This window comes from Vombatus ursinus, unplaced genomic scaffold (assembly GCF_900497805.2).
Source record: "Vombatus ursinus unplaced genomic scaffold, bare-nosed wombat genome assembly UNPS02014874.1, whole genome shotgun sequence".
Taxonomy (NCBI): domain Eukaryota; kingdom Metazoa; phylum Chordata; class Mammalia; order Diprotodontia; family Vombatidae; genus Vombatus; species Vombatus ursinus.
Window position 1 is genome coordinate 9,482,124 of NW_020954652.1, and position 25,798 is coordinate 9,507,921.

The 25,798-nt window shown below is 35.4% G+C and overlaps 1 protein-coding gene across 1 annotated transcript in view; it reads right to left on the reverse strand.

Annotated features, from left to right (window-relative positions):
- LRRIQ1 (leucine rich repeats and IQ motif containing 1) overlaps window positions 1-25,798 on the reverse strand; it is a 225,895-nt gene that overhangs the window by 141,844 nt on the left and 58,253 nt on the right. The window contains exons 15-16 of the mRNA XM_027842509.1: window positions 22,704-22,777; window positions 20,132-20,225 (exon numbers count right to left, since the gene is read on the reverse strand). Of these exons, the coding sequence (XP_027698310.1) occupies window positions 20,132-20,225; window positions 22,704-22,777 (168 nt within the window). The remainder of the gene's footprint in view (window positions 1-20,131; window positions 20,226-22,703; window positions 22,778-25,798) is intronic.

The following is a 25,798-nucleotide window of genomic DNA, read 5'->3' on the forward strand; positions in this document are numbered from 1 at the left end:
TATCTCAGGCCTTAATCACACTGGGTCATTTGGGGGCATGCGCCACTTGAGAACAACAGAGGCCCCCACCCACCCCTGCTAGAAGTGTTCCACTTCTGTCACCCTTAGTTATTTCAGGTTAGTGAGACAGACACCAAGAAGCTGTTTAAGAATTTGGACACTGGTGCTTCCAGACCAACAATGAAACCTCTGCATACTTACGCTGCAGAAAGTAATGCTTTAAATCCATGAAGGGAGAGAGAAGAGAGTAGATAGATCCAGGTGAGGAGAGGAAATAGATATATCCAGAATTCTCTACCTTTCATCTATTACGCATCACTGATTGGCTGAGTTATCAGGCAGCCTAAGACAATGACATTATGACAATCACCATTACAGCTTGACCTAATTAATGGTGACTGACATCTCAACCAATTAAAAAAATAAAAGCTAATAACAGCTAACATTTTTACAGTACTTACCGTGTGTGAAGCACTGGGGTAAGTGCTTTAAAATTATTATCTCATTTGATTTTTCAACAACCAATAGACGGTAGATGGCATTGTTATCCCCAGAAACTGAGGCACAGGTTAAGTGAATTGCTCAGGGTCATACAGCTAGCAAGTGTTTGAGGCCAAATTTGAACTCAGGTCTTCCTGACTTCAAGTCCAGATTTGTTGTTGCTGTTATTTAGTTGTTTACAGTCATGTCTAACTCTTCATGATCCCTTTTGGCATTTTCTTGTTAGAAATACTGGAGTGGTTTGCCATTTCCTTCTCTAGCTCATTTTACAAATGAGAAAAGTGAAGCAAGTGGAATTACATGATTTGCCCAGAATCACACAGCTATTAAGTGTCTGAGGCTGGATCTGAATGCAGGTCTTCCTGACTCCAGGCCCAACAGTCTATCCACTGAGCTACTTAGCTGCCCATAAATATTTGTTTATGTACCCAAACCATTTTTAGGGTCTGGTTAGTACAAAATTGTAATATAAGTTTCTGAGGCTATTTTCAACAATATTAGTAGCAATTGAGGGTCAGTATGTAACTGGAGTGCAAATCAAGGTTTTGTGACTTGTAAAGAAGGGATCATAACATGGCTGAGTATATCTGATGTTGCATTGGTGGAAGCCATGCAGACAGCTAAAATCAGAAAGTTATCTCTTGCAAGCTAATGTTAAAAGCTAATAGTTTGATTTTAAAGCAAACTAGTTATTAGAGAGGGAAATAACTGTAGAACTCTCAAAAAAATTTTAACTTATTTAGAAAGCAGAAATGTCAAGCCCTTAGAAGGGGATCAATAAAACTGAAATGCTGATGTGACCTGTAAATTCAACAATGAGACCATTAATATTTGTATATACTTTGGTACTAGTATTTGCTCATGTGAGGGTAGTCTCAAAACTTCTTTTAGGCATTTTGTGGGAGGTCAGATGCATCTTATGAGAGGCAGGGGTGTAGCTTAACAGGACAGGAGACACAATTACCTCCTCCCACCTAGCTTTGTGTGTGAAATTTTTCCCCATTCATTCATCTACATGAAAGAACTGAAGAGATTTAGGGTGGGAAAACTGGGGAATTCTGAGCCCTAGAGATATATGGTAGATAGGATGTAAAATAGCTATTAAATGACTATGTTCTATACTTCAGAGATACAGTATAGGGAAGGTTCACTATGAAATAGACTCAGGTCACCTACAAAGATTCCTAAGCTCAGTAACCTTGAAATTTAGTCCAAAGAGAAAGGTACTAGCTAGCTATGAGGTTCCTGTCCTTTGTTCTAAAGAATTTGGTACCTAAGGTTGCTTGAAAATGAGTGACCTAGCCAAGACCCTGAAGGGCATAAGAAATGGAAGGCTTTTTTTTTTCCTGGATCAAGGTGAGCAACATAGCTTTTCTGAGAGAGCCAAAAGCCAAGAAAAAAATTACTATTAACTCAGAGATCATGGAAAAGCCCACTCTCCTCATGAGGAAGAGACAGCCAAAGTTTTCAGTTGTGCTAGAAGCTGGAAGTAGAATAAAGTTCCATTGGTATGTGGCCAGTCAGGCTGTGTTTGTCCATGTCCAACAGAAACTATGTGTCCAACAGAGATTCTATGTCTAGTGGAGAAAAATAAAAGCAGATGACATTAGTGGCCCTGTTGCCTCTCTACAGGGTTACCTGGCCACATATATTCCCTTTGTGTAGATTTCCACATATATCCTTTACATTTGTTCATTCCCACTGAAGATGTGTGAGGTTGTGGGTCCAGACTTACGAGAGACATTAGGTTATTGCTATGTTTCTTACTTACATTTTATTAAAGTAGTTCATTATCTGACTATGGAGTCATAGAGTACTTTAAACCTGGGGTAGTTATTCCCTCAAGCTTCAATACTTAAACACAAGAATTATAATACATATTAGAATACTTCAGATTACAAATTAGAGGAAGCCATGCTAAAAGTGCTACCATTTCCTCTTTTCTCACTCTCCTCTAAATTCTCTGCAATCTGCTTTCTGACCTCATCACTCAACTGAAACCACCTCTCCTTTACCAATATCCTAATTGCCAAGCTGTTCTCAACTGTCATGCTTCTTGACCTCTCTGTAACATCTGCCACTGTTGATCACCTTCTCCTGGTTCTCTGATGATACCTTCTCAGTCTTCTTTGTTGATTCTTCATCCAAGTCAAGATCATCAAATGTGGGTGTCTCTTAAAGGCACTTTTGTTGGACCTTCTAGTCTTTTCATTTTATACTGTTGTCTCATTTGGTAATCTCTTCACCTCAAAAAGGTATGCATAGTCTCATAGCCCTTTAGGTATAGTTCCAAATTGCTCTCCAGAATGGTTGGATCACTTTTCAATTCCACTCAGAGTGCATTATTGTCCCAGTTTTCCCACATTCCCTCCAACATCCAACATTTTTCTTTTTTGTCAATTAGCCAATCTGATAGGTAAGAGGTGGTACCTTGGAGTTGTTTTAATTTTAATTTCTCTAATCAATAGTGATTTAGAACATTTTTTTCATACAACTACATATAGCTTTGATTTCTTTGCCTGAACACTGCCTGTTCATATCCTTTGACCATGTATCAATTGGGGAATCACTTGCATTCTCATAAATTAGACTCAGTTCTCTATATATTTGAGAAATGAGGCCTTTTTATCAGAGATGCTTGCTGCAAAAATTTTATCCGTTTTCTACTTTCCTTATAATTTTGTTTGCATTGGTTTTGTTTGTGAAAAAAACCTTTTTTAAATTTTATATAATCAAAATTATTTATCTTACATTTTGTAATGTTTTCTATATCTAGTTTGGTCATAAATTCTTCCTTCTCCATAGATCTGAAAGGTAAACTATTCCATGTTCTCCTAATCTGCTTATGGTGTCACGCTTTATATGTAAATCGTGTATCCATTTTGACCTTATCTAGATATATGTTGTGAGATGTTGCTCGATACCTACTTTCTGCCATACTGTTTTCCAGTTTTCCAAGCAGTTTTTGTCAAATAATGACATTTTGTCCCAAAAACTTGGGTCTTCGGATTTACTGTATACTGGATAACTATGGTCATTTATTACATGTACTTAATCAATTCCAATGATCCACCAGTCTTTCTTAGCCAATACCAGATTGTTTTGATAATTATTGCTTTAAAATATAGTTTGAGATCTGCTTTATCTAGACCACTTTCCTTTGCATTTTTTTTTCATTTATTCCATTTATATTTTTGACCTTTTGTTCTTCTGGATGAATTTTGCTATTTTTTCTAGGTCTGTAAAATATTTTTCATAGTTTGATTGGTACGACACTGAAAAAGTAAATCAACTTAGACAGAATTATCACTTTTATTCTATTGGCTTAGTCTGTCCATGAGCAATTAATATTTTTTTTCAAATGGTTGGATCTGACTTTATTTGTGTGAAAAGTGTTTTGTAATTGTGTTCATATAGTTCCTGGGTTTGTCTTGGCAGGTAGACACACTCCATTATTTTATATTGCCTGTAGTTATTTTAAATGGAATTTCCTCTTTCTGACTCTTGCTGCTAGACTTTGTTGGTAATATATAGAAATGCTGATGATTTATGTGGGTTTATTTTTTATCCTGCAACTTTACTAAAGTTGTTAATTATTTCCACTAGTTTTTTAGTTGATTCTCTAGGATTCTCTAGGTATACCATCATATCATTTGCAAAGAGTGATAATTTTGTTTACTCGTTACCTATTCTAATTCCTTCAATTTCTTTTCCTTCTCTTATTGCTATGGCTAACATTTTCAGTACATTATTGAATAATAATGGTGCTAATGGCATCCTTGCTTCATCCCTGATTGTACTGGGAAGGCTTCTAGCTTATCCCCATTATAGATAATGCTTGCTGATGGTTTTAGATAAATATAATTATCATTTTAAGGTAAGATCCATTTATTCTTATGCTCTCTAGTGTTTTTTTTTAATGAGAATGAGTATGGTAGTTTGTAAAAGTCTTTTTTCTGCATCTATTGAGACAATATGATTTCTGTTGGTTTTGTTATTGATACAGTCAATTATGCTGATAGTTTTTCTAATATTGAACCAGCCCTGCATTCCTTATATAAATCCCACCTGATCATAGTGTGTGATCCTTGTGATAAATTGCTGTAATCATCTTACTAGTATTTTATTTTAAAATTTTGAATCAATATTCATTAGGGAAATTGGTCAAAAATCTTTTTCTGTTTTTGCTCTTCCTGATTTAGGCATCAAGATTTTTTTATGTGTTGTAAAAGGAATTTGGTAGGACTCCTCCTTCACCTAGTTTTCCAAATAGTGTATGTAGTATCGGGTTTAAATGTTCTTTAAATGTTTGGTAGAATACACTTGTTAATCTATATGGTACTAGGGATTTTTTCTTAGGAAGGATCACTAATGGCTTATTCAATTTCTTTTTCTAAGATTGTATTAAGTATGCTATTCCCTCTTCTATTGATCTATGTAATTTATATTTTTTAGATATTCATCCATTTCATTTAGATTATCAAATTTATTGGTATATAATTGGGCAAAATAGCTCCTAATAATATTTTAATTTCGTCTTCATTGGTGGTGAATTCATCCCTTTCATTTTCAACACTGGTAATTTGGTTGTCTTCTTCCTTTTTTTTTTAATCAAGTTAACCAATGGTTTATCTATTTCATTGTTTTTTTAATGTAAAAACCACTTCTAGTTTTATTTATTTGTTCAATGGTTTTCTTTCAATTTTATTATCTATCCTTTAATTTTAAGGATTTCCAAGTTGGTGTTTAATTGGGGATTTTTAATTTGTTCTTTTTCTAGTTTTTTTTAGTTGTATATCTAATTCATTGATTTGATTTTTCTTTATTTTATTGATGTAAGCAATTAGAGATACAAATTTTTCCTTGAGTACTGCTTTGGCTGCACCATACAAATTTTGGTATGTGATGTGTCATTGTTGTCATTCTCTTTGACTAAATTATCAATTATTTCTATGATTTGTTATCTGGTCTACTTATTTTTTAGGATTAGATTATTAAGTTTCAAATAATTTTAAATTTATTTTTCCACTGCACATTACTGAATGTAATTTTTATTGCATTATGATCTGAAAAGAATGTATTTATATGTACATATACAAATATATCATATTTATACATTATATATTAATATATAATTATTTATATATTATAATGTATAATAATATATTATTAATATATATAATTTATATTTGTGCTCTTCTGCATTTAGTTGTGAGATTTTTGTGCCCTAATGCATGGTCAATTTTTGTGTAGGTGCTATGTACTACTGAGGAAAAAGGTATACTCCATTCTTTTCCCATTTGGCTTTCTCCAGAGATCTATCGTATTTAAATTTCTTCTGAATTCTATTCACCTCTTTAACTTTTTTCTTTATTTTTTGGTGAGATTTGTCTAGTTCTGAGAGGTAAAAGTTGAGGTACACCACTAGTATAGTTTTATTGTCTATTTCATCCTGTAACTCAATCAACTTCTCCTTCAAAATTTTAGATGCTATACCATTTGGTGCATGCATTTAGTATTGATACTATTTCATTGTCTATGGTACCTTTCATCATGGTATAGGGTCCTTATCTCTTTTAATTAGATTTTTGCTTTTGCTTTGTCTGAGATCATGATTACTACTGCTGCTTTTTTTTTTTTTTGCTTCAGCTGAAGGATAACAGATTCTGCTCCAGCCCCTTACCTTTACTCTGTGTGTTTTTATGTTTCTTTTAAACAACATATTGTAGGATTCTGGTTTTTAATCCATTCTGTTATCCACTTACATGTTATGAGTTCATCCCATTCACATTTATAGTTATGAAAACTACTCCATTCTATTTTTCCCTCCTTCACTCTCTTACCTTCACCCCATCCCTCCTCACAAGTATTTTATTTCTGATCACCACCTCCCACAATCCACCTTCCTTTCTATCAGTCCTCCTCTTTTTCTTATCCCCATTTCTTTTTACTTCCCTATAGGTTAAGATAGATTTCTGTATACAACTGAGTATGTATGTTATTTCCTCTTTGAACCAATTCGGATGAGAATTAGGTTCAAGCTTTCTCCATCTTCCCCACCATTATAACAGCTCCTTCACACCTCTTTTACGTGAGATATTTTACCCCAATTCTATCTCCCTCCCTTCCTGTTCTCCCAGCACAATCTTCTTTCTGACCCCTTTATTTTGTTTTTTTGGGGGGTATCCTCCCATCAAAGTTACCTTATATTCATACCCTCTATCTACATATACTCTTCCTAATTGCCCTTTTAGTAACAAAGTTCTTAAGAGTTACAAATGTTATCTCACCATATGGGAATATGAACAGTTTAACCTTTTTGAGTCTCATGTTTTCTCTTTCTTGTTTCCTTTTTTTTACCTTTTTATGTTTCCCTTGAGTCTTGTATTTAAAGATCATTTTTTTTTATTCAGCTCTGCTCTTTTAATTAGGAATGCTTGAACATTCTCTTTTTCATTAAATATCTTTTTTCCCTGAAGGATTATACTCAGTTTTGCTGAGTAGGTGATTCTTGGTTGTAATCCCAACTCCTTCACCTTCTGGAATATCATATTCCAAGCCCTCCAGTTCTTTAATGTGGAAGTTGCTAAATCCTGTGTAATCTGACTGTAGCTCCACAATATTTGAACTGCTTCTATCTGGCAGCTTGGAGATTCTCCTTAACCTGGGAGCTCTAGTATTTGTTCAATTTTCAGATGTCTAGGTACTCTGGACATTTTCCCATCTTATATTTAAAACATTGTCAAGTCATCCTTATGTCAGTTTGCTTTTTTAATATGAAAAAAAATGTTTATTTTAATAAAAAAGAAAAAATCATCAAATTTATATGTCTATGATTATTTTAAAATCTCAAATTTGTAAAATTCATTTCAATAGTGGTGTTAGTGAATTCTGTTAAAACACTTTCCTCTTTCTACTTCCTGTTAATGCCAAGGTAATACTATCTGATCTGACTGCATTTGATATATTAGGATAGTACTGCGTGGATTGACCTTGAGTTTATAGTGAAGAATTGTAAACGTCAATGTTGAATAATGGTACATAAGAAAGTGCCGAATCAAGTTGATTAATGCAAAAAGTGAAATATCTTAATGTTATGGGATCTCACCACTAGTTTTTCCAGCTGGGCTTCTCCTACTGAAGGGCTAAATCAATATTTCATTTAGTGAAAACTTCCTGGTGAATATTCTGTCACTTAAGAGGTTCTATTAATCATCTCTGCAATGAAACACATTCCCATAGGAGATTTCAGACTGATCCTAGGGTTTAATTTTTAAAAAGTGATCTCTTAGTATTTCAGTTTTGTCGGTGTTATCGCTGGCTGAACATGAAAGTAAGAAGCCAACTGGGAAATTTTACAACTAATTCCTTTGTTGGTATCAAGGGGTTATGTAAAGTTCATTGGAACATATTGCCTGAAGTTATAGTTGGTGCTGTATTCAACAAATCCATATTTTATAGAACCCTATATACTAAACCCTTTAGATAAATGAATCTCATGTCAAATCAGGAAAGCTGCATTTTGCCAAATGATCTAAATAAAATTTTGTCTAATGTTCTTAAAGGCACATGATTCATCTTGGTTGTATCTAGTTTTAAACTGTTCAACTAAATCTAGATATTTTCAATATTTAGAATGTGTGCAATTATTTGCTATCATTCTCAAATATTTCTATATAAATATTTGACATTTAGAAAAATCCAAATCATTTATATTTAGTAAAATCAACATTTTTTTGAGTTGGAAGGGGCCCTAGTGACTATTTAATTCAAATCCTTCATCCTACAAATGAGGAAACTGATGCTTACAAGGTTGAAATCATGGCCAAAGTCATTCAACTACCTTTTGGCAGATCTAAGACTAGAACCCAGGGCTTCTGATGATTCAGCTAAAGCTCCTTCCATTCCAGCACACATCCAAGGTCTCTTGGATCCTAAGTTCAGTATTCCTTTTATTATACAATACTACCTTGTTTGTATTTACCTTCAATATTTTATACATTATAAATCATTTACTCTCATTGCCAAAAAAACCCACTAAAATCTATTATTCTAGACTAAGTGGCTGAGGAATTGAGTATAATCAACTACCTCTATTTTTCAGGAGAAATACACATACACACACACACACACACACACCCGTGGGTTGTGTTTGAACTTAGATAAAATGACCTTTATTTCTTCTTAGAAATGACTAAATGGACTGAGTCTAAAAAATCAAACAAGAATGTGTTGGGATATTGAGCAAATATTCTGAGCGCAATTTCCTTATGGGAGATCAGAAGAATTGTTCTCAGAATTAGAGCTTCATGAAGAGTTACAAATATTGATATTAATTAAGCATGAAAACACAATGCATCTTTACTGTCAACTCTTTGTAATGAGTAACTTGAATCCTGTTCAGAAGAGCTTATTACTAGAAGGGCTTCATCCATCATGAACACTGTTCCACCACAACATATAACATGCTGGTGGGCTCCAGCAGAAAAGTAACTATAAATGAATGTCAACACCAATGCTTACAGAAACACACCAGCTATTCACACTAAAGATTATTTTATATATTCTTACTTATATCACAAAATCATGATCTGCTAAAGTTGAACTCCCAGAGACCAAAAGTGGAAAACCAATAAATACATTCTTACATTAATACATTCATAGTACCATGTTTTTTTTAATTGAAGAGACTGATCTTGAAAGACAGACAAAAAAATTAAAATTAAGAACAATTTTAATATAATTTTAATGTAATGATATTATACATTTTCAACCTTGGATTCTATTTATTGTTAAATATTTCTCTCACAAGAGAGGCAGCATGGAATAATAGATAAAGAAATGGCTTCTCAAATCCTGCCTGTGCCTATAGTCACAGTGATGTGGCTACAGGCAAGGTTTCATACCTATATCTCTATTTATACCTCAGTCCATTCTCATGGTGAAAATTTGCATAAAGAACAATCATTTCTCAAAAACTGCATGAATCCTTAGCAATTGAGATCATCACTAACTGAACATACACTTCTTAAAGTTATTCAGAATTCTTGTGAAGAAGAGCATATGGTATACTGCAGTGGGGGGAAGGAAAAAAAACAAAAAACAAAAAACAAAAAACCCTTGGACTATCGGGTAGGAGGTCTGAATTGTAGACATTGAGTTGTGACACTAACAAACTTAGGCAAATCACTTTACTTCTCCAGGCCTCAGGATCCTCACCTATAAAATGGGAACACTGTAAGAGATAAGACATATGCCTCCTTTCAGTTTCAAAATTCTGTGAATTTTTGCTATTACTTTTACTATTACTATTACTATTTGCTATTACTATTACTATTACCTGTACTTTTATTAGAGTCCTCATTAAAATAAATCTGTTATTTATATCGTATTAAAATTACTTTTGCATATAAATTTTCCACATGATTTTCTAAATTGCTGTCCTTCTAATTCTACTTCGGGGAAAAGTTCAAGAATGTGTGGTCAGATTCTGAGACTATGCCTGGTCCTTGACTCAGCTTCCTATCTTGAGATTCTGGCCTTGGTGGTAGACATGCCCCAATCCCTGAAACAGCTCTAGGAATTTATTCTAGCTCAAAGGTCAGTGACTTTTACCACTGTATGAGCTCCTCAGGCCTGAAAGTATGAGCTTGATAAGGAGGCAGAGATCTCAAAAAGGTCAGCAACAGCTCATATGGCTATCCCTGCCTATTTGTGAAATTCTGTCTCTAGACTGTCAAAAGAAACTTGTCTACACTCTAAAATCAATCTGGGACACCTTCCTATTTTAGAGACCTGGCAAGTTGCACAACTAGGTGGTTCGGAGGATACCGCATGGGCCCTGGGGTCAGGAGGAGCTGAGCTCAAATCTGGCCTCAGACACTTACTAGCTGTGTGACCCTGGTCAAGTCACTTAACCCTGTGTGCCTCAATTTCCTCACCGTAAAATGAGCTGGAGAAGGAAATGGCCAAGAAAAGCCCAAATGGGGTTATGAAAAGTCAGACATGAATAAAATATGACTCAACAACAACAACAACAAATTCAGCAAATTTATCTTTAAACTAGAAGTGTATGCAAAAATTTTGTACTAATACAACCTCAGAAATAAAAATGGGGCCACAAAGCAAATGCAACAATATGAAAGCTACAATTTACTGCAAGGAGAGGCGCTCCTAGAGCCTTTTCACTTTGCACCAATGTCACTGGCTGGACTTGCAGTTAATTAGTACTGGGATAGTCACCGACTGCCAAAAATCAACATTAAAAACTACAGCTTTGGGTTACCTGATCTGGTAGTCTGTTCTACTACATCATGCATACTGAATATACCCTCCCCCACCTTCTCCCTCCTGTTGATTCACCAAAAGAAGGTGATCCAGCAACAGACTAAAGAGGCAAAGTACCTGCTATTACTTTGGTCTGGGAGCCAGTCAGACACATGAATGCTTTGGGGCTATTGCCTTGCTTTTAATCACTAAAACAATATTAAATAAATTTAATAAAAATGGATTATTGAGATCCAAACTCACTTTTTGCATTGTTTAAGATTACAGGATTACAGATTTGGAGCTGGAAAGGCCCTTAAAGGTCATTTAGCTCAATACCCTCATTTTACAGAAGAAGAAACTAAGCTTAGAGAGGGGAAGTGACTTGGCCAAGGTCACACAAGGACTAAGGAACAGCCCAGATCAAACCAGAGGTCCTCTGACTCCCAGACAAGTGCTCCACTGTACCATACTATCTCTCATTCAGTTCAGAAACAATTAAGCTTCTTTAACTCCTCAGCTTCCTCAAACATTTTTAAGACCTTATGTCAACTATAAATCCCCTACCTAATTTTCCCTTTTTTGTGCTCAGATAGAACTGGATTCATAAACACAGACACAAACACCAAATCTTGGCAGCATGCCCTTAAGAAAATGAACACTCTGCTTAATACCCACCATTCAGCACCCTGCCTGGGACACAGAAGGTGTTTAATAAAAGCTAGTTGACTGACACATTGCTAAAATGTATGTCCTTTAAACCCAGTCTGGACAAATCCTGTTCTTCTCTCCCCCATCCCTAAGAAGAAGAGCACTTGCCTATTTGATCAGCTTTTCTAGCCTCCATCCCCTTGCAAGAAATACCTACAGGCTCTACACTGAGCACCTACAAATGCCTCCTTGATGTCCTGTCTCCTTGGGGACTGGCTTTGGGGCTCCTATATAATCTTTGTCCCACCACCTGCTTAAAGATAGATAATGGTCTTCTATATAACCTCTGGACACCTTCAAGCCTCCAATCCATTCTCCAGATTTCTGGCTTTCTCCACTTTCCAAATACATTTCTGGGTTCCCCTAAACCTAAGGAAATGCTTTCATGGGAGGCATAAGATAATATATTGGTCCACAGACACAGGAATATGGGGTTCAAAAAATGACGGAAGTCTATCAGAAGGGCGTCAGCCCTGATCCACAAAAATGTGTATGGGCAGGAGGAAAAGTTCTATTCACAAAGAAAAAGTAGGAATGGGAGGAGAACAGGAATCTGACCACATTGTAAAAATGAGGCAAAAGTGCTGTTCAGAGAAAAAAAAAGCAGAGAATGATAGTTGTCGACATGCATTCCTGGGATGTGAGGGAGATGCCCACAAACAGGGATCTGTCCCCAGGTAAACAGAAGACCAAGAAGGCAATCTAGAGAGTCAAAGGGGTATGGTCTTATTATAGATTTAAAGGGTACATAGGATACTCAATGTATAAATTTTATACATTTCATTGAAATACATGAAGAAGTAACTAGAAGGGTGATAATTTTAAATATTTCCACAATCTCTGATTTTACCAATGCAGGTACTTTCTCAACCAAGGCAGTTCACAACTACACTATGGCTTAGTCAAAGAATCAATGTAGCAGAAAGCCCATCCCCCTGTAGACAAACTGGTACTGAGCCTCTCCAAGCTTGGCTAGGCCTGTCACCAAAAGACAGACAATGCCAGACAATAACCAGGTTCATCGGAAAAGCCCTTCTAGCTTGATAGGACCTGCCATAGCTGGAAGGAACTTTAAAAATCAAGAACAACCCTCTCATTTTGCAAATGAGAAAAGTGAGATACAGAGGAAGTTGTTATCTTAGGCACCAAGGACATATTAGTAGTAAGTAGCAAAGCCAGGATTTAAACCCAGATCATTTAACACAAAATTCAGTATTCTTTCCACTGTAACATGTAGTTGCTAGTTTAAGAACTTTGAATTTTCAGTTTCATATTCTCAAAGTTTTGGACCATGTATCTTTACATTGATAACTTTTGTGAATAGGCTACTTAAGGGTGAAGACTATGGAAGGCTATCATTTATACTCTGGATTACATTCTTATCTCCTCACTCTTCTGCCGTTATAATAGTTTCTTAACAGCTCTTCCTCCTCCGTCCATTCTGCACAATGTCACCAGATTAATCTTCAAATATCTTCAGTGCCTATACATTGCCTCCAAGATAAAGTGCAAAATCCTTAACTTAGCAAGGTTTTTCCTTGACTCCTATGACTCCAATTTACCTTTCCAACCTTATCTTCTACCATTTCCTTACATGAATTTTTCTCCTCTATCCTGTGCCCTTAACTTTGCTTATGTGTAGCTACCTTGAATTTTGTCTTCTACTCACAAAAATACTCTCTTCCCTGTTCATTTTAATTTGGCCCATACTTCAAGGTTCAACACAAGTCTGACTTCCTCCAACCTTTTTCTTATCAATCTAACACTCAGGGATCATCTTTTTCCTCAGAACTTCTAGAACATTTCTGATTTGTATGGACTAAATGAACCAGATGGTTAGAGCAGGAAAGGATTTTAAAGATCATTTAGTCCATATTACTCAAGGTATAGATGATGAACTGAGTGATTCACATAATCTCACACTGATAGCTAGTAGTGGAACCAAGATTAGAACCTGGCTTTCTGACTTCTATCTCTTCTGACTATATTTGCTAAAATTAATTTTTCAATGAACACAAATCTTCTTTCTCTGCCTCAAACTAGGAGAACATTTTATATATTACAGTTCATTTAGAAAGGATATTAATAAACTGGAGATCAGAGCAACCAGAATGGTGAGGAGCCTTAAGTCTGGGCTCTCTAAGCTTCAACCGAAGGAAATGGAGATATTTAGCTTGCAGGAGACTCAAGGGAAATAATGATAGCATTTTTCAAGTACTTATAATGCCGTCATGTGGAAGAAGGATTAGATTTGTCCCACCTGGCCACAGAGGGTAGAAGTAGGAGTACTGAGTAGAAGCTAGAAAGAGGTAATTTTAGACTTTATGTAAGGAAAAAAAACATCCTTACAATTAGAGCTATACAAAAGTAGAATGATGCATGTAGGAGATAGGAGGTTCCCTCTAATGGATGTCATCAGGTAAGGGCTGGAGGATCATTTGTCGGGAGCATTGTGGTCAGAATTCTTTTTGGGGGTGAGGCAGAGGATTGGACCAGATGTTCATTAAGGTTCCTTTCAACACTGCAAGTCTGTCATTCTGAGATTCTGCAAAATGTCTTATTACTCAGAATGTCATTTGTACATTGTGCTACATTGTTTATTCATATGTAGATATATGAATATAAATTAAATATATGGATATAATTCTCTAACTAGAGTATATATGGGTAGAAATATATATGCATATAAATTCCTTAACTAGATTGTAGTTGTCTTGAAAGGCAGAAATCAAGCTGTATTTTTACTTTCTACAGCATCCAGAACCACACCTTTCACACAATAAACACTCAATACATTTTTGTTGATTAAGAGTTAATATATGGGATAAGTGACTTGGAAAGAATTTTTTTAAATGGAAGTTGGAAAGTTCTAAATTAAATATTAAAGAATAAAAACTTTTACAGAAAGTTACAGTTTTGATTATATTCTGGCCTGTCACTTAAGAAAATTACATCTGCTTCCCATTATTTATATTTTTCTTCTACACTGGAACACAATGAGCTGCTTCAGAACACTGAATTTTGGAGAATAGGGTAAAAAGAGCCTCTCTTGTCAAAGGAAGAATCTCCATTGTGGGTGCAATGGAGATGTTTCACTTACTATGTGTCCAAATCTGGTCTGATTCTAGACAAAGATCATGAATTTGGCTCAAACCCAGCTAACCAGACCATCTGGTTTGGGCCAGATGGTCTGGACCAACTCTAGACAACATATGGAAGAGAGAATTAGTTCCTACATTCCCATAAGGTTCTTCTTGCTGTACAGTTGATGATCTAAAATAAACAAAAGGATACTGAATCTTATAAAATCCCAAAGCTTACCACAAAACAGGCCCTCTCTCCTCCTACCCTTCTCTTACCAAAGAGTGTTGGGAAAAAGAATAAGGAATCAATTCAGGGATTTGAAGCTACGAGCTATAGGATGATCAAGTTAAGCTGGAGTCATTTTACACCATCTAGGATTGCTAGTGATGGCAGCTGACTGCTCTTCCTTTATTTCTCATTCTCTGTGTTACACACAAACTTAAGTTTGACCTGAAATTGAAGTGGCCTATACATAGAAAAAAGTAAAAAGTTATTACCCTCACAATATTGTTTTCCTTATTGGACAATATTCTTTTCTCTAAGATAGGCAAGTACAACTGAATAGTTGACCTCTGTTCCAAGAAGAAAGGCTATTTTTTCCTCTGCACTAGGTTTCTTCTACCCCTGAGCAAGGACTTGCAGATATGTTTGCATCAGAGAATGGCTTCAGGGAATTGGGATGGGGAGAAGGGGACTAGTTGTACAGTCTATGAGTAAATGTTTTGCTCCAAGGAAGCAAAAACCAAAGACAAAGAGTAAACAGTACCTTCTATAGGATCAGATGTTACAATCATGTTCACTGATTGGCAGCTTTTCCCATCTCATTTAATCGGGTTTTCCTTTAATGACTTTAAAGACTTTACTGTTCTGCTTGTTTTTCCAGACCAAAAAAAAAAAAAAAAGTACACATCTGCTCCTTTACACATTGGGTATTTCACAGAATCCAGACCACATGGGTTTTCTCAACTTTTCAAGGTCTGAGGACCATCTTTAAAGTTAAAAAGACCCTAAGATGATACTTATTATTGCATGATTAGTAACAAATCAAACAATAAAATGAAACCACAAAAATCTATCGAGTTCCCACTTTGTGCAACACATTAGAGATACAAAGTAAAACAAACAATCCCTACCCTCAAGGAATTTAAAATGTACTAGAAGGATTCACTATGTACACAATAATATAAAGTAATCTAAACAAAGGTAGGATCAGGAAAGTTCTTCCATGGTGGGTAGCACCTAAACTTTGAAGGAATCTTGGGATTCTAAGAGGTGGAAATGAGGAGAAAATGCATTTTGCAAGGAAAAAGATGTAATGACTCATGAAATGTCCAGGGAATAACCAGCAGGCCAATTTCACTGGACAGAGAGTACATGCAAAAAACTATCAACTGGTTGAGAAAAGACATGGCTGGGATACGAGCTCCTTTCAGTACATCTCTGCCCACACGAGTTCCCGTGGGAATTCAGACAATTTTAAACTGAGTAACAATGTCTTTTATTTCTCCTTTTTTGAGGGCATTGGCTCTCTCCTCATTCCCCAAACCACTTGTCAAAGACTGCATCCAGTGGCTTCCAAAATATATATAAAAAAATAAGAGGAAGGATTTTCTTATGAACTGGAAAAGCTTCAAAGATGTCATCACTAATCATCTAAGGACCAACTTAGTGAACCTTTGGAATGAATCAACATAAAGTTGGTCACTAAAGAAATCTGGTCACAGCAACTCATGAAGATGGTCAACAGTATGTGCACAGAGGGCAATTTGCTTTGGTGGAAGATTTACAAAGTTGATGAAAGCATAAATATTTGAAGTATGGAGATGAGCTGACATCTTATGATTACGCGAAAGTGAAGGCCACCAACTACCTATTTGACTCAAACTAAATTACCCTGTAGGAGGGAAAGGGAATAAGCATTGATAAAGCTCCTACTATGTGTCAGACACTATTCTAAGCACTTTTTACAAATATCTCATTTTGATCCTCACAGAGGCAAAAGAGGCTAAGTGACTTGCCCGGGGGCACACAGCTAGCAAGAGTCTGAGGCAGGATTTGAAATCAGATCTTCCTGACTCCAGACCCAAGCTCTCTATTATGTAATCACCAGCTGCCTTCAGATCGAAATGTCTATAGGACATTTGGGCTAAATATCCTGTAAGCATTTCATTCTTACCATGTCTTAAAAACAGAACTGATTATTTTCCTTCCCAAGCTCTCCCCTCTTCCCAGATTCCCTGTTACTATTTAGGGGCTCCACCATCCTCCCAGACACCTCAGCTTATAACCTCAGTGTTATCCTTGACTCTTCATTTGCATATATTTGCATATATCCTGTCTGTTGCCAAGTCTTGTCCTTTACCTTTATAACATCGTTCATATGCATCCTCTGCTCTCCACTTAACCTGGGGTCATAGATTCATGACTTCAAGAGTCTTTGAACTTAGATGGGAAATAAAATTATATTTTTATTTGTACTAACCAATAAGTGAAATTTATTTTTTTCTTTTAATTACTTGAATATATTCTGGGAAGGGTTCTATTGATTTCACCAGACTGCCAAAGGGGGTCGATGGCACCAACTATGTTAAGAACCCCTTGCTAAGGTAAGGGATCATTGGAGGCCTTTAAGCAGATGCTGAAGGACACTTTGGGGGTGGAGGGTGGGAGGGTTCTAAAATAAATTCTTGGTCAGGTATAGGTATGACTAAATAGCCACTGAGGTTTTTTCCAGCAATTAGATTTCATGATTCTAAGAGAAGTTTAACCAACATAAAACAGTGGCCACAAGGAAGAGTACAAAAGAGCATAGAAACTAACTGAGCCAGTAAAAACATGACCTTTTTTGTCAAACAGAGAAGTATGGGAGTCAAACATAAAACTGGCTAAGAGTACAAACTTATTTTTATTTAACTATTAAGAAGGATAAAGATTTAGGCAGTTTTCTGTTTTTGTTTTTTTGTTTTGTTTTGTTTTAGCTCCACAGAATTGCAAATGGCAATTGTGGGGAAGTTGTGGGGAAAATAAACCTGCAGAGAGCTTGGCATGTATCCCAAGGTACTTTCCTTCTCACCTCCAAACATCACCCTAGAATAGGCCCTAAGATAAGACAAGAATTAAGGACAAAGCAGGTGTGAGATGGAGCAGTTATGGAGAGCCCTTTAATTTAACAGGAAAAGAGAGAAGGAAGTATCAAGTGGGACAGGGGAGAAGACTTCTTGTGACTGCTATAGACTAGACGTCCGACTCGGTCAATAACTCTTGGGTAATCCAAGAAATGGTGACATACAATGAAGACTAGAATGGGAGGTAGAATGAGGTGCTTGCATAAGTCACTTAGTGCCTACTGCTTAATTTTCTTATCTGTATGAAGAGATTTCATAGGATTCTTCTAACTACCATTCCAAGAAACTTAATAATATGAGTCATCAAAAATATTGTCAAAAGCTCCTCATGTCTAAAATGAGATGAACATAAACTTTATTCTGTCATCTGTGATTCAAAGTATAATCATTGTTTCAAACAGAGTGATTCAGATACATAGAAGAGGGCAGTGTGGTGCAGTGGAGAGAGCTGCCCTCAGAGTTAAGAAAGCCTGGCCTCAAATCCTGCCTCTTAAATATATTGGCTATGATGCTTTGAGTAAATTGTTTAACCTCTTGATGACTCAAACTACTCTTTAAGACTATAAATTGTAAAGGTAATATTAATCTGCATGAGTTGAGAAAGTTCTTCACTATAGGAATGAAATCAAAGGTTAAGTAAACAAAACAAAAACTGTGCTGACATACTATATGAAAAAAATTACAAAGCATTAATTACAGCAATAAAAATAGACCTAAATAATTGGAGAAATATTAATTCCTCATATAGGCTGAGTCAATGAAATAAAAATGGCAGTGTAACCTAAATTAATTTACTGGTTATAGTACAATTCTAACAAAACTACCAAAGGATTACTTTAAAGAACAAGAATAAAATAATTACAAAATTCATATGTTGTAACAAAAGCTCAAGGGAAATAATGAAAGGAGTAGGAATGAAGGAGGCCTAGCAATAGTACATATGAAACTATGTTACAAAACATTAATCATCAAAACAATTTGGTACTGGTTAAAAAATAGAGATGTCTATCAGTGCCAACAGATTCGCTATGCAACACACTAAAGCAAATGAACCCAATAGACTAGTGTTCAATAAACCCCCAAACCCCACCTATTGGGGTAAGAGCTCACTCTATGTAACAACAACTGTGTGGGGGGGGGGGGGAGGAAATCACACACTATTCCAGCAGAAATTAAGTTTTTTCCAACATTTAACATCATATACCAAGATAATCGCCAAATAGATATATGATACAGATATAAAAGGTCACATAAACAGATGAGGAACAAGGAAGAAATTACATTGGAGACCAATATATGGGGAAGGATTCATGACCAAGAAAGGGGGAGAGAGGGAGAGAGACAGAGAGAGAAGGAGAGAGAAGAGAAGATAAAATGAATGATTTTCATTACACATAATTAAAAACTTTTTGCAAAAAAATTCAATGCAGCTAAAATTAGATGGGAAACAGTTAAATGGGGAAAAAATCTTTGCAGCAAGTTTCTCAGATAATAGTCTTACTTCCAAAATATATAAGGAACCAATTCAAATTTACATGAATCACAGCCATTTGCTAATTGATAAATGGTAAAAGGAAAAAATCTAAGCAATCTATAATCATATTTTAGAAATCTTTAAATCACTAGTTGGAGAAATGCAAATTAAAGTAACTATGAAGTTCCACTTCACACCTCAGATTGGTAAAGTTGACAAAAAAAGAAAATGACAAATGTCAGAGGGACAACATACTAATACTATACTAATACACTGTTGGGAGAGCTATGAACTGGTATAGCTACTCTAGGAAGCAATTTGGAAAATTCTGCCCCCAGAATTAACAAACTCTGTGTATCCTTTGACTTGGCTCTACCATTGCTAGGCCTTTATCTGAAAACGGTCAAAATGAGAGGAAGAGGCCCTATAGAGACACACAAAATATTCATAGCAGGTCTTTTCGTAGTAACGAAGAACTGGAAACTAAACGAGTTTCCATCAATTGGGGAATGGCTGAACATTCTGTGATACATGAATGTAACAGAATTCGATGAAAGAAACAATTTTAAAGAAAGTCAGGAAGACTCATATGAACTGATGCAGCACTCAAGTAAGCACAACCAGGAGAACAACTTATGTCCTGACACCAAAATGAAAAACAAACAATTTCGAAAGACTTAAGAAATCTGATCAATAATTGACCATAATTCCAGAGAATTGATTATGAAGAAAAGAATGCTACCTATCTCCTTGACATAAGGTGATGAACAAATATGTGGAATAAGACACACATTTTTGGACATGGCTAATATGGACATTTGTTCAGTGTGACTAAGCTTCTTTGTTACAAAGATTTTATCTTTCTTCCTCATCCACAGGAGGAGGAGGGGGAAAAGTAAATGCTTGATAATTGAAAAAAATTTAATTTCAAAAATATGGAGTGAACATTGTAAAGGAATGCTTTTCTTACCTCCAATTTCTTTCTTGGAGAAGGGGGTTTCCAATAAGTGATAAGTCACACAGATTAAAACATGCATGAAACCACTTGGTGACACCTGTAAGATCTACATAAAATCATTGCAGAAATTAGTATCCTAGAAAAATGATAGTAATAAAGCCAAGAATTATTTTATTTTTACTCAAATTTTAAGTAACATTAATGTAAATATAAGCTATTCCTCTTTAAAACATGGATGTTCTAACAAAAAATCATTAGTGAAATAACTAATAAAGCCATGTAAAAATAATATAAATGGAATACAGCATAGTTAAGTTTTACAAATTGCTTTCCTCAGTGCAATGAGGTGGATAGTACAAGCATTATTACCCACATTTTATAGATGAGGATATTGAAATTCAAATCCCCAGATCACTCCAGTAAGTGCCAAAGCCAGGGTTCAAAACCCAGTCTGACGCCAAGTTTAACATACTTTCTATTAAGGCACATTACTTATGACTTGCACAACTATAGAGAGTTTTATTTAGATCCTTAAAAAGCAAGTGTTAATTTTAAGAAACTTTTAAGCAGTTTTTTAAAAGTTAGTAAAAGAAAATCTATATTGAATAACGAGGAGTTAGCAATAAAATTTTAAAATCAGTGTTATTTTTGGAATTATTTGAAGGAGTTTTTTTACCTTAATGAAGGCATTTAAAAGTTAATTTCATTCTTAATTGAATCAAGCTTTAACTTTAACTTGAGAAATCTATCTGTTCTCAAGTGAGCTGGTTAAAATGCCTTTTTAAGGTCTAATACAGAAATGCTTTTACAGATACATGTTTTTTATTCAAATACATGCTTCATTTTGAAGATGATTTATAAATCACAATTAGACCACACGGTACTATGTACAAAGCAAAGCTTTTGTACAACTTAGATTCATTTACCGAACAAATTGGAGTAACAAATTTAATGATTTCATACTTTCATTGAAGTGGAAACCAAAATTCTTCTCAAATGAAAGTGTTACCCCTGGTAACAGATTATGAAGAAAAAAGTCCAAAAAAGTTTTGATGATTGTAACTTTTGTCTTTTTCCATTAGAGAGGCATGGAAATAATGGTAGAATCATGCAGAATCTAGAAAATGGTCATTTCTTTGTTGTTTGTCTCAGTAAGACACAAAAATTCATAGAATCAAAATCACAGAGCTATAGCAATTCCACTCGAAGGAACCTAAGAGGTCATCTAGTCCAACCCAGACATAAATAATAACCTGTTTGACAATTCAATTGAATGAAACAAACATTTATTAAGTTCCTCCTACGTATAAACACTATGTTAGGCACTGGGGACACAAATAACAACTACAATGTTTACTATGTATTAGGCACTTTTACAATTATTATCTCATTTAATCCCCACAATAACCATGGGAGGGAGGTGCTATTATTATCCCTATTTTACAGGGGAGGAAACTGAGGCAAACAGCAGTCCAGGGACTTGCCCAGGGTCACAAAGATAGTAACTGTCCAAGGCCAGATTTGAACTTAGCACTTCTGACTTTAGGCCCAATTTACTTGACCAAATTGATGTCAAAAGGACATCAATAATGAATGTCCCTATTTTGTCCTCTTAAAAGGCCTTGCAATGAGACCTGGACAATAATGGCACAAAATAAATATCGCCTTTGGGGTGGTCTAGGCAGTTCAGTACATAGAGCTCTGGGCCTAAACAGCCCCTACTATTTTGATAGTTTCTATCTTCAAGAAGCTCACATTCCATCGTGGGATCCAATATTTATGCAGGTAAATAAGCACAAGTTAATGTTGATGACAGAGCACTAGCCTCTAAAAAGATGAAGAAAGGATTCCTATAGAAAGCAGCACCTGAGCTAAGTCTTGAAGGAAACTAAGGAAGCTATGATCCCAACATATAGTCTTTTCTGATGTCTAAATGAGGACTTCCAGTGACAAGGCCAGTAGCACCTCTGAAAGCATCCCACTCCATTTTTGTACAGTTCTAATAATTAAGAAGTTTTTCCTCACACTGAGATAAATGAAACTGGCTTCTGCAGATCCCACCTACTTCTCCTGTTTCTTTCATTCTAAAGCCAAACAAAACAAATCAAACTTCACTTCCATGGCCACTATGTCCTCTCTAAGTTTTACTCGTTCTAAGTAAGCAGACATTCTTCCTTCAAGCAATCTTCATATGACATGGTCTCCAATTTTCAACATCCTGGTTGTGCTCCACTGGACATGCTTTCAGGTTGACAATACCCTTCCTAAAACATGGCACCCAGTTCAGTTATGAACACAATAACACAGATCTCATCTGAGCATAGCAGAATACAGTGGAACCATCAGCCCCACTGTTCAGGACAATACAACTTTATTAATGCAACTTAAAATTGTATTAGCTTTTCTGGCTTTCATGCCATGCCATTGACTCAAACTGATGCACTGTAAATACCCCAGATTTTGATCACATGGGCTGCTGTTTAATGGTTCCTTCCTCATGTTATCCTTGTGTCACTGAACCCAACGATGAATCTTAAAAACATTCCAGGTTGTATATTTTCCTCATCTATTCTTCCAAACTCACCTGAAAGGCAGTTGTTGCTGACATCCAATTTTTCCAAAGAAACAAATTGAAAGAGGGGCACGATTTCAGTCAAACTGAAAGCAAAAGTTTAGAATGAATGTGAAAAATTCTAAACATTAACAGTGACACACTCTATCAACACTGGACAGATCCTGAGGTCTCTTCCACCTCCAGGACTATGAACCTATAAATGATCTAATTAGCAGTGAATAATAATAATAATTCATAGTCAATGTACATAACAATACTAATATTTAGAAATAGTGGGTGAGGAGTTTGGGTTTTTTTTGGGTCTGTTAGCAGTTTTTGTTTTTGTCTGTTACAAGTTTAGAGAAACTCGCTCTGCCAAGGCAATTCAATAATTGTTCTGTAACTTACCAGAGAGAGATTGATATTCAAGGTACTTGAAAGAGTAAAAGATACCAGAGAATTGGAGGGGAAAACATCTTGGATTCCATTGCTACATTAAAAAAGTGAGTCAAGAGAATTTACTTGACCAAACTGACGTCAACAGGACATCAATAACAAATGTCCCTATTTTCTCCTCTGAAAAGGCCTTGCAATGGGACCTAAACAATAACTGCATAAAATAAGAACATGGTAGATAGCTGAGATTGGTGCTGATAGAGGTGATGCCAAAATCAACGAGATCAAGAATCTGCTGAAATATCAAAGCATTCTTATATTGAAGATAGAAATTTTCATTACCTTACAACTATTTCTTAAATATTTTTTAAAAAATTGAATGTAAGACTAGAAAATGCTTTTTCAAAGGGAAAATTCCTACCAGCTAATCACATAGTTAAACATTATATAGTGAATAGAGTTGTCTAGAAAGTTAGAAAGACCCAGGTTCAAGTCTTGCCTCTGACCCATACTGGCTGTGTGACTTTGGGCAAGTCACTGAACCTCTCAGTTCTCTGGGTAATTCTCTAAGATTATAAACTGCAGAGAAGAGATCTGCATTGATAAAGGTTTTACTCCCAGGGCAGTTCTCTGTTCTAATGAAATCACAAGTCCAGTTCCTATCCCTATCCCTAATTGTATGGCTACCCAAATACTCACACAATCAATGATGGCCCATTTATTTACTACAAATCAATGAACTTTTTTTTTAAATTGACTACTATGTGCAAGGCACAGCATTAAGTACTGAGGATACAAAGAACAAAAAGAAACATTCCTTTCATAACTTCTTTTGATGCGAATTACCAGTAGACAATTATATTAGTTAGCATGGGTGTTTTAAATTAATCAAATGAGTGAAATTTAAAACAATTCTACATAGGAAAAATCAACTTCAAACTTATTTAGACATCTAATTTCTAAGACATATTATATACATATATGTATACATATAATATGTCTACACTTTAATATGTAATACATTGTTTCAGCTATCTAAGAATCAAAATTAAGATAGATAAGCTTAGCTAGACCTTGTGAGTAAGAAAGGGGATAATGCTTTTGCCAATATCCTTTTTCCTCACTTGTTCACAAAGGTCTTATGATTAAATCCCCTGTGTATTTCTGAAAGTTCCATCTTTAGCTTTTCCTGAAACAGGACCTTCTGTTGAGAATCAAATCACATCAGTCAGGAGTTTACTTCACCTTTTAAGGAGCTTATTTTTAACAGTATTTCCCCCCACACACCTATTTCTTGTCACTTGATCAACTTTCTCTCATTTCTTCCTTTTCCTCTTTTTCCAACTTGTATTATTTTAAGGTCAGGAGCCCACAGAGCACCATGATCAACAGGGGCCTACACATGGTCTGGCACAATGCTAACCCTTGTATTGACCTTGACTGTGGTAGGATACTCTCCTGTTCTGCATTACCAAAGCGACAGAAGATATTAGGGATAAAAACAGACTAAACAGTGAGACAGGCTGAAGATCGCTCCAAATGTGGGCTCCTCCAAGAGCAGGATTACTATTCATACATGAATAGGATACAGGTTACAAGTGCTTAAAAGTTTGCCTCTGAAAAAATAACACAAGGGAGGCACTTAGGGGAAACAGAGCAAGGTTTAAGTCATGGCCTCTGCAATTCTCCTTTAATTGTGTATATATCGATTAATTGGGAGCATACTTGAAGGGTCTCCATCTTTCTTCATGACTACCATGTTCTACAGGCACAGAACAACTTCTCAAATCTAAGCTGTTGTACAATTTAATGCATTTAGGGTAAAGTTAATTGACACCACTAAATTCAAGTATGGAGATGTCATACTCTAGGTAATTAGTTGCAGTTCAAGGATCCACATATTCCCAAGTTTATGACACAAATCAAATATGTTTTTGATGGTGAAAATTTTCTTCTTTTGTCTCTTCAGTATATTTTGAATTTCTAACTCTTTCTGTTACTTTCAAAAGACTTCAAAATGCAAATATTAGTCATTATGACATTAAAACAACTTCCACATTCAGTTTCCCCCTTTTTCTCAAAGATTCATGTTTTTCAAACAATAGATATAAGATAATATACTGGGGATATTAAAAGAAAAATTTTAAATCTGAAACCATTGGAAATGCCTGTTGCAAGAATTGTACAACATGAAAGAAACTGGAATGAGCAATTTATTTTTAGTAAACAGTCTATTTTGTTTAAACAAACAACTAACCTTTTAAATCTAGAGACTGGTGGGTTTAGATTTTTTTTACTGGCAATTCATTGGCATTTATAACTGTTCACTGGCAAACTAGAAATCTAACAGAGGGCTCTTTCAATTCTGTAACTTTTACTTTTACTGACATTCTGTGTTACTTTTTTTTAAAGAAAATTCAAACCAGAAAGACAAAGGACATTAGTGAAAACCTAATACCACTTGACCTTGTCACACTAGCCCTGGGCATAAAAAGATATAAATTTCAAAGAAGACAAAAAGGCAAAAGATATGTACAGAAAGAAGTCAGTGGGTAAAAACTTCCCTTTCTGCTCTTACTTAGAATTTCACTACAAGTATAAAGGCTTATAAAACCAAAGAGTCTTCCAATTAGAAAACAGATGAATCAAACTGGAAACAGTCAAGTATTCTAACGAAAACTCAAAACAGTAGTAAAGATGAAACAAATCTTTCAAACAATGTGTACTAA